The 10,662-nt window shown below is 34.8% G+C and overlaps 1 protein-coding gene across 1 annotated transcript; it reads right to left on the bottom strand.

Annotated features, from left to right (window-relative positions):
- Positions 1–977: 977 nt before the first annotated feature.
- Positions 978–10,662, bottom strand: sod2 (superoxide dismutase 2, mitochondrial). Its single transcript, XM_041252494.1, has 5 exons — positions 10,517–10,662; positions 7,657–7,859; positions 6,739–6,855; positions 1,599–1,778; positions 978–1,380 (listed from the first exon to the last, which is right to left on the bottom strand). Exons 1-5 carry the CDS (start codon positions 10,543–10,545, stop codon positions 1,235–1,237), a joined length of 675 nt encoding a protein of 224 aa, XP_041108428.1. The 5' UTR covers positions 10,546–10,662; the 3' UTR covers positions 978–1,234.

The raw sequence follows: 10,662 nt of genomic DNA, 5'->3' as shown, positions 1-10,662 counted from the left end.
GAATTTCAGGTGCATGGGGTACATTTTAAATGGGCATTTCTGCATTTTGTTGTAGTGGACCAGTCGCCATACTGGTGTACTGGTAAACTGATGTAATTATTTAGCATAACTCAATTGTGCCCCCCCCTTAAATAAAATTTGCTTGATTAACATTATTAAAACATTAACAGAAAATAACATTCAGTGGCATTATCAAAAAGCCTTGTCACCTGAAAACGTAGCCAATTACCTACGATTACAGTACATCCTCGCTATAAGGAACCTGTTGGGGTCCAAGGCTTTTGTGCGTTACAGTGAGGGGGTTGTTATAGCGAAAGGACAATTAAAATGAAGGATAAACTGTTGGTGTAAGTTAATGAAATGATATTGTGAATAAAAGTAAATTGCATGTACCTGTTTGTCTCATATATGCAGTATTCTGCCTTTGCTTTATCCTCTTCAAAGAATTAAAACTCTACAAAAAGCAAAAATCCGAATTGAAGCTAAACTTTTCTTCAAAATCAATCTGACACAAATCATTTCAAAGTGCACCAAATCTAATCCAACATGCAAGAATCCCAAACTGATCTTCTATTCCAAATCAACCCGACATGAAGTTTGATAAGACATGAAGACATAAAATGATTTTCGTTTTGGAGGCAGTTACACAGTGCACAATTGTTACTGAGACAAGAGAGTTAACATCACTGCAGAGGTGGCATCTCATGAGTACAGACCAGGACGTTGACAGTGTGCATTTATATTATCTTTGTTTTTTAATTATTTTCGGTCCAGGGGCCAGGTTCGTTATAGCTGAAGCTTCTTTATAATGAAGGGCTTTATAGTGAGGGTGTATTGTATTTATTAGTGATGTTTTATCAAGAAACCGTATATTAGAAATAAAGCACATATCTTTTTCATTAAAAATAAGAAATCTCCTTTCATTTCAATATTAATGAAAATTTAACTACAATAATGAAGCATAAGGAATCCAAAAAAAGTGTTGCAATTACTTTTATTGAAACAATGACATCATGTAATATAGACTATCAGCATTTCAAAACAGTCATGAGCATACATTGAAGCTAGTATGCAAAGCACTTTCATTAACCAAGTATCTGCTTCTTTAGCTGGGCAAACAAGTAATGATTTGTGCATCTAAATTTGAGTGCTAGCAGAATGTTCACAGCTGAAGATTTGCTTTTTTTTTTTTTTTTTTTCTAAAAGCAACCTAGTAATGGACATTTTGACTCATTTACTTCTTTGCAGCCTGGAATCTTTCAGCTACATTTTCCCAGTTGACCACGTTCCAGATAGCTTTTACATAATCAGGCCTCACATTTTTATATTGCAGGTAATAGGCATGCTCCCAAACATCAATTCCAAGGAGAGGGGTGAGACCTGAAAAAAAATTAAATAAAAATTATATATATAACATTTTAAAAATCATCAGCGTCGACTAAAGATGTACAAGTGAAACCTGGTGTAATGGAAAATCATCAAAAGCAAACTAATACACAACACAAGCCCAGTATAAAACCATACTTTCTTGAACACATCCAAGTTACAATAAAGTTTCAACAAAAGGGACAAGTCTAGTTATGCAAAATTAGACTAACCTGTTGTTCCTTGTAGAGGGTCCTGATTAGGGCAAGCAACAATGCTTAGTCGTCCACTTTCCTTGTTGAACCCCAGCCAGCCCCAACCTGATCCCTGGACACCAACAGAGACTGCCGCTAGCTTCTCCTTCATCTTCTCAAAGGAGCCAAAATCATGCTTGATAGCTTCCATTAGCTTCCCTGTCCATCACACAGAAACAGGAAAATGTACAGTAGAATGGTGTTACCTTCTGAAACAGAAATTTCCTCTTTAAAAAGGTCTAATCAAAAAAGATTGGGGAAAAAAAAAAAAAAAAAAAAAAAAAAAAACAGGAATGCACCTGCCATTTATATATTTGTTGTTACAGGAACCTTGCTGGCAGAGGTATAGCTGAACTTGGATAACAAGCAAACTAAGTCACATGACCCATCTCCCACACAACTGTCTAATTCAGTAGTCCTCTTGATACAGTGAAAGGTGCATTAACAACTTACTTCTGTAAGAAGGCTAAAAATTCTGACTCAGTCGACAGCAACAGTGCATCGACTAAAATTGTGGACACAAACACAATCAAAGCTCTTCTATGTGGAATCCCTTCAGCTATGCTAAAACTTGGCTCAGACATCATAGTGATTTACTGACATGTAAAGTAAAGCATTCGGACAAGATTGAGAAAAACACTGGAAATATTTGGAGAAATTAGATGAATGCATAAACTATACGTATAAGTTGAAGTTCAATATACAAATACAATTATAATTCGTATAATAATTCTTGTTTAAGAAAATCTAAATTTTAGTAGTGTTCCGGTACAGTCAGATTTAGGATTACACTGCTGCTTGCTGGGTTCCCATGGTAAACATTTTTTTTTATATGCGATTGCAATTCAGGTCTCATTGGTTTAAATTAAAAAAGAGTCAATTTGCCAGGCTCACCTTGACAAACAGTGGTTTCTGCGTTAGCAAAGTAAACAATTATTCCTAATGGATGCATTTTTACAGTGCCGAGGATCTTGTAAAGCAGCAGCCATTTCACCTTGTGTTAGGTAACATAAAAGAGAAGGAGATGCGATACCTTTTATTGAACTAATTAAGCAATAATTAAATCACAAGCTCAAGACCTCCAGGTCTCTTCTTCAGGTGAAAGTAGGAAAGAGATTGACGTTTCAAAAGGTGGCTTCAGAAGTTTAACAATAATATTATGAATCAATACAATTCTAATAATATATGGAAAATACATACAATTTTAGTGCTGTAATAAACACAGGATTTTCATGTTCGGACATTCGGTCAATTTAAATATTCATTTGGATATTTGTTTGTTTTTTAAAAAGTAATAAAATACATTATATTGCTCTGAACGCAGGCAGAACCAGCACAGCAGCAGGGGCAAGGGTAGTGGCTGTGCCCCTGTGTGTGCGCCTTTATTTTACAGCAAGACCTTACAATATGCAACATATTAAAATAGAAAAATATGCCAGGAGTAAAGAATAAGTTCTGTAGGGCTTACTTTACACCAGTTAACTACAAAGCAAAAGGATGCCAAAAAGCAGTTAAAACATTGTTTTGTTTATTCCTGGAAATAAATTAGTACATAAAGTTGACACTGCATTTTTTTGTTTTATTTCTCATTCCTTGCCATTGCTGTTTCTTCACAGTAAGCAGTGTCCATACATGTTTTCACAAACTAATAAGCTGAACAAACAAACAAAAAAATGAATTTTAAACTTTTAAACACTTTAAATAAAACGTGTAAATGGCGTTGCAAAAAGGTGAAAAAACTCACCATTCTGCATCTAATTCATTATATTCCACATAATGAAACAAAAAATATATAATATCAGGGCGAGAAGTTAACTGTTTAATGCAGTAGTGAGGATTTGCTACCTGCCTGGAAAGTAGGTAGCAAAATGGTCTTATTCGGTAGGGGTTTATTCGACGAATAATTATAATAAAAATAATTTTAAATAGACTGAATAGCCCAAACTATCACATAGTATACCTACATTTAAAATCAGAAAGTATTTAATGAAACCACCTTATGCTTAACTAAGTAATGTAATGAATGCAATTCTTGTCGAAATGTATTTTGTTTTATCCTAAATTTCTACAAGAATGCAACCATATCCGTCATCTAAGTATCCGATATGCCATCAGTACGGTTATGTTTCATCGGTGCAAGTTAAGTGGTATGAAATTATCCTCTTATGTCTTCAGCGATTAAAAAAAAAAAAAAAAAAAAAAGTAACGTGTGCCACTATATTGTTAAATCCTGCATTCTATGACCTTCTAAATTATAAGGTTACAACCACAACCAAGCTGTTTTGAAAATGAAACCTAATTCCACCATGGTATCGCTACAGTTAAAAGATTCATGCAACGTGTTATACTAACTGGTTTTCACTGCATTTTTGAAGAAATTAACTAAGCAGTAATAACAGAATAAGGGCTATCAACCAACGTTAAAAAACAAAACAAAAAAAAACAAACAAAAAAAAAACACCATGCTGGGTTTATTTTATTAAACAGTGACATTAGTTAGCCATATGTGTATAGGCATAATCTCTCTCTCTCTCTCTCTCTCTCTCTCTCTCATTTATAAATAGATAAATTAATGCACCTCAAGATTTAATTTTGTCTATTATTCGTACTGATAAAACAAGAACGAAGTTACTTGGATCATGGTAATGCTATAGCTAACAATTTGCTCCCGTGTTTTTTTTTCTGTAGTCAGAATTTTGATAAAGTAATAATTATCTACCTATTATGTGATCATTTGTAGTATTGGTGAAACCAGGGTTAACATTATAATAAAATAATCTCCATGACATATAAATTAGCATTTTATAGACACTGAATAAACTTAATCTCCTGTTAGGTAATTGCCTGTTATTGTATAAAATCTAAATTTTTTTAACAGTTATTTAATTTTACTTTTGGTCTATAAAATACACTTCATACTTTCAAATTGTATCCATGTTGTTCTGTGGTACTGTAGGTATTTGTACTCCACTGTCCAATACGATTTGCATTTTGGGCCTCGCGTGTATCTACATGGGGCGGTACAAACCTCGGTTATCTATCGTGAAGCTCTATTAGCAATGGTTTCCCGCTTTATGAAATATACTAATAATATACGTGTTAAAAAAAACGAACACCTGTAATTATGTACCTGCTCACTCAGGGTCGGTCATATACTGTAAATAAGGTAACAGAAAAATGCTGCTGCATGCAAAAACTAGTAGCAAATTAAGAGTTTTGGGTAGCAAAATGCTGCCAAATATACGTTAACTTCGAGCGTTGATAATATATACAATCTCTATAAAAATCACTACACAACATTTTCAGGAAGTTGGGTACTGTTTAAGCAAGGCATTTCACAATGGCGTGCTTGCCTTTTTTTTCTGTCCCATAAGATTCCGGCTCGCTCTAAAGCAGCACAACACATTTTTGTCCTAAGTGGCTTTCCATAGCAATCACTATGAGTTCATGCCCATAATCTGGTTTGTTTACTTTTTTTGCTGTCGAAAATTTTTAAATAGAGGCTCAAGAGCTGCTGTGTTAATCCTCTGTTATATATATATATATATATATATATATATATATATATATATATATATATATATATATATATATATGTATTAATGTCACATCACACAGAGCTCTTTTTTTATTTTTTTTTGCCTTTTTTTTTTTTTTTTTTTTTTTTAACTGTCGTGGTATATCCACTATAGTCTAATAAATAGTTTTATCCCTTTGGTAACCTGTAATAAGTAAACTGTGAAACTTTGAAATAGTGATAATATTGTGTAAATAAAAGTTTTTTTGTCATATATTATACTACCTGTAACAGTTTTACAAAAACCAAACAAAAATTCTTGAGCTAGTAGTAGGACTTTGACACGCTTGAGTGACTATGACTGAAGCACATGCACTTAATCACCTAATTAGTGAGACATGGAGATATGGAGTGATTTCAGCTGTTGAATCGCAAGCTTGAATAAAAGCAATAAAAGAAAAGAAAAAAAAAAGAAAACGTATAACAACTATTATTAATGTATTCTGGCTAAGCATAACCTTGTGTGTTCTTGGAAATTGCCCTTTAAAACAAGAATCATCAGATTATCTAGAGAATGGTTAGGCAAGTTGAAATGGTTGCCAATAGGAGTGCTGGTAATTTTGTTGCTGATGGTGTGCATGTGTAGATTCATCCTTGTCCGCCGATGTTGTTTGGTTTCTCCTATGTAGATTTCATTGGAGCATTTGCTACATTTAATCATGTAGATTATGTTTTTGGATCTGCAGGGTAAATGATCCTTTTATCTCGTTTCCCTTGTACTGCAAGGATGGTATTCTGTGTAGAGACACAGGGACAGGTTTTGCATCTGTTGGTATTGCAGTGTTTAGTTCCATTGTGTGCACTGTTTAGGTCAGTTGGTCGGTTGCTCTGGATGATAAGATGGGACAGGTTAGGTGGTGCAAAGTACCATTCTATCATCCACAGCAAACTACCAACTGACCCAAACAATGGCCACCTTTGAATGTAAACATCAATCCCGTTCCTACTTTCCCTTGAAGAGACCTCTGAGGTCTTGAAAGGTTGCGACTAATTATTGCTTCATTAGTTCAAAAAAATGTATCATATCACCTCTTTCTCCATCATCTCGAAAATCTTCAAAGAAGCACTTTAATTTGTTCATTACAGGTCAGTTCCCTCAGTTACATGAGCAAGTCGTGCCATTATATTATTAGGATTGTTACCAGTGGTGAAATTGATCTAAACAGTTACTAAATATTGTTGATTTCCTTCTGTTAACAGGAAGTATTTGACAAAACTTCTAAACATGTTCAAATCAGATGTCCTTTGGCGGAATGAGAGATCACAATTTTCACTTTCAATCATTTACGGCTAGTTTCACAGAGCCCAATTAGCACTAGTCTTGTACTTGTAGCGAATATTACCTTAGGTAGTAGTCCAAGATTAGCTCTGTGGTGCAGCCACTAGTTTTTCAATGACATCTTTTCACGTTTATAGTTCAACAATTTGCTTGCTACGACATTCGTGCAATGCAAAAGTTTAAACCATTTTGTTTTTAAACAATTCATGATAACAACCACTAGCCCATTTTTAGTGAAGTTATTGATTTTACCTTTTACTTACCTTGTGGTTCTCCACCACCATTGGGGGAAAGGTTAGTCCAAAAAATAGAGTGATTGATGTTACCACCACCATTAAATTTCAAAGCAGGCTGCAAAGCTATCTGTGCTGTAACATCGCCTGAAAAAACAAAAACAAAAACAAAAAAAAACACACACACATTGTTTTATATTGCAAATGGGACAGTTTTTCACATGTTTTGTTGAAAATGGCCCTTAATTAAGAAAACTGGGTATGGAACTTAACTAAGAAATCATAGAATTATACAGTACTGTCACGTCGTCAGGAAACTGAAAATGTCATATGACCTCATTATGGCAGCTATATTAAGTCAAGCGTCAAAGTCCCGGTCACCAGGACTTTACCGTTCAGAATACCATATGAAGTCACTACTTCAACAGTTTCTGATATGTGAGGCTATTACACTGTGGTGGCATGTTTGTAAAATTACTGACACAATTTGTATTTTTGTGCGACAGCCAGGATCGTACTTGAGCAATGGAAACACAAAATACAATTGTGTACAGAATATGAAGCCAGTGTCTCAAAGTGTCAGGTCTTTATCATCCAGAAGCCATATAGTCACGTGACTCCAGCCATCTTGGGTCACAATTCAAATGAAAGTATACCATTATATTTTGCTCCTGGAAAATATGAAGTCTGTATCTCAACAGTTTTTTTGTTTTGTTTTTTTTGTGCTGCTGGTGGAATGTTGATATATTAGCAGCTGGAGTAGCGTCAGCAGGTTTACAAAAACATATAAGCTCCACAAACTAATTTGCTTAATTACAGAAGTGCAATGATATCATCATTTGTAATCATACCTTTAAAAGTTCCCAAAACTGCTCCTTCACTGTAATATCCTGTATATCCTAATCTTATTTTACTGCAGACACAGAATATAAGTAAGTTGGTCCTTACCCTTGGCTAGTGCCTCTTGATATTTCTCTTCTGCAACATTCAGGTTGTTAACATATGTTGCATGATGCTTGCTGTGATGCAGTTGCATAATCTCTGCGCTAATGTGGGGCTCCAGTGCACCATAATCATAAGGCAGGTCAGGCAGAGTGTGCTTCTGTCTTGAAGCAACAAAGCTTAGAGCTGGACTCAAATTGGTGGCACATCTATAAAATAAAAAAAATAAAAGGTTTCTGAATCATACAGCCAACTATACTGGTATTTACAATTCAATGTCCTTAACTTTGTACCTATACAAATTAATTTGTAGTATAATTCAATGTATGGTTGATGTACAATTTTAAATCCTCCTCATACATTGTACGGTCAGTTTCGGAATCAAGGTCATATCCTACAAGGCATCCTGAAAACTGTGCTGAGGACGAAAGAAGCATTTTAGATCAAGGCCAATGTCACGGCCAGGATCCTCCAAGTTGAGGTCAATGTCAAAAACTTACTTTAAAACCTCATTGCTGCTAAGGGTAGTTGCCACCTCCCTGGCCACAGGAATTCTATAATTTTTGCAATACATTCCTTTAATCACAATTTCTATATCCGCCTATTAGCGAATCCAAGCAAACCTGTATATTGTTGTGTTCAGCACACACTGAATTTTCCACTAGTGCAAACCCTGCAGGGATATCTGTTAAGATGACCAAAATATTAAGCCGTAAGTGTCGATTACACCACTCTAAATTTGTATTCATTTGCTTAATTAGACATTTTTACTTGTTTTAAGCTCAAACAGTTGCAGAGTTCAAGCTAGCTATAACATTTTATAAGCAACTTGAACTCGGCAATTGTTTAAGAGCTGAAAACAACTGAGGTCTAATTAAGCACATTATTACTTCAACTAAGGGTTTAGTTAAGTGATTGAGAGCTCAACTGGAATGAAAACCAGACGACACAGAGGGTCCCCAAGACCGGGTTTGAGAACCCCTGCTTTAGAGCGTCCATTCGAATGCATCCCACCAAATTTAATACATACTTACACCTCGAGTTAAGTTTGACGCATTTAACCTGCTTTCCACAAGGAATGACACTTTTTATCAAATATAAACCAACGAACATAAACTGCTAAATAAGCACCACACTCCTGTGAATGTGGAAATAAATATGTAGCAAAGTTTAAAATAACATGTTTACACGGATAATCATGAATAAACTAAAATAAAAGGGGGTAGCATCTCGATTTCACCTTGGGAAATTTGTCAACACCAGCCTGTATTTGCAAGTCTAATATTTTTGCTTGTCGGGTTAGCTCGCAATAACCAAAATATCGCTCAATCTCATCCCCAGTAGCGTATACGCAGGTATGTTTTGACATTTTTCAAGCACAAAAAGAACCTTTCATTTGTCAAACTAATATCAACATTTGCATATTGCAAAAATATGTTACAAAAATAAATCCACTGATTTTAATGTAGACCATTGCCTTAATTTATTTCCATATAAAATGCATATTTAAGCAATGTAACATTTTAAAACAATAATTACAACAGCACAGTTTAACCAGAGTGTACCTATTACTGTAGTGCAGTGGTTCCCAAACCCCAGTCATTTTATAACTTGAAATATGCAACTTTAAGAGCTGAAAAAAAGTCCTGCAGTGTCAGCACCAGTCTGACCAGTCCCAGCATCGGTCTTACCAGTTCCAGCAGTAGCAGCACCAGTCTTACCAGTTCGAGCTGTAGCACCATTGTCACCAGTCTTATCATAAACTTCAGTAGCAGTGAACCAAACACATGTCTCTCAATGAAGGTATAAATCCATCTACTTATTCATATTTATAAATTATATTATTGTCCTTTTAATATCACATATTTCTGATAATGTGAGTAGGGTCATTTTAGGTTGGTTTGGTGAGGTTTTGCTGCAAGACAATTTGTTTTAAAAAATATGGTTAAAATTTGCAAACATCACCACATATATTGTTTTGCAGTTTGCATAAATAGTCTCCAGGCTTTATAAGATGATAGTTCACCTTCGTAACGTTCACCTTTTGATTTTTGAAAAACTTGATATTTGCCTCAGTAAAAATCTATTCCTAGCTCCGCCACTGATATGGCATACCTACTTTATAATCACAGGTTTAATGTTTTTATTCTTTTAAGCTTTAAGTACTTGCCATCACAAAAAATAAATACCGAGCTCTTAACTTGAAACCAGTGGGGTTTTTTTATACTTCAGAATTATGGTGTAGTGTTCAGATGATTTTGATATGTATTGTGTAATAATGGATAGTAGGCCTATTTGAAAACTCTGTAACAGTGATTGGTTAATTGTTATTTAAATGTCTTAATTCATATCTCAAATTTCTCTCGACTGTTCCCTTAGTCATATAATCCAATACAACAGCGAGTTCTCTTTAATTTTTAGTTCCCATCAATTTTTAACTTAATCCCTGGCCTACTTAAACCGTAGCTACGTAAATGACTGTACAAACGTGTAAATATATGTACGACCTTGTTGCACATGGCGATAATAACAATGTAACACTAGATACAGAACAATAATTCAACCTCATGTGCAACTTTATGGATCATCCCATAATCTGAACAAATAATACAGTAGAGGTAGTCAGTCTTATTGTTATTAGTAAACACCTGGAATAAACAAAAGCTCATCTGCCCTACAGGTACTGGTAGCGTTTCATTTAAAGTTCGACTGCAACGATCATATGGTTTCAGCAACTATGCTAGAAACTTCAAACACCTGACATGAGGTTTCAGAAAAAACACGTTTGCCCCCCCCACTAACTTCAAAATAGAATGTCATAACTCGGTGCTGTATTAATTTCCTTTAATTGAAAATGCAATCTTACCTGCCCAGAATACCGACTCTGCACAACATAGCTAAACTTATTTTGTTCAAACAGAACACATATATTTAAGTATGAGATACCATGTAAATCGCCCTGTCTCAGTCGCAGTCGCACTGTCAGACTCTCATTTACACAGCGAAAGCTGC

The sequence above is a fragment of the Polyodon spathula genome, chromosome 6 (assembly GCF_017654505.1).
Source record: "Polyodon spathula isolate WHYD16114869_AA chromosome 6, ASM1765450v1, whole genome shotgun sequence".
NCBI lineage: Eukaryota > Metazoa > Chordata > Actinopteri > Acipenseriformes > Polyodontidae > Polyodon > Polyodon spathula.
Note: the sequence above shows the minus strand (reverse complement) of the source record. Positions and strands in the feature narration are given on the sequence as shown.

Bases quoted from the DNA above. Each gene is read 5' to 3' on its own strand.
- sod2 (XM_041252494.1), bottom strand. From the start codon at position 10,545: ATGTTGTGCAGAGTCGGTATTCTGGGCAG. The intron at 7,860-10,516 runs GTAAGATTGCAT...TTTATTTTATAG, and splicing joins AGAGTCGGTATTCTGGGCAG to ATGTGCCACCAATTTGAGTC. The intron at 1,779-6,738 runs GTAAGTAAAAGG...TGTGATGGACAG, and splicing joins TGGTGGTGGAGAACCACAAG to GGAAGCTAATGGAAGCTATC.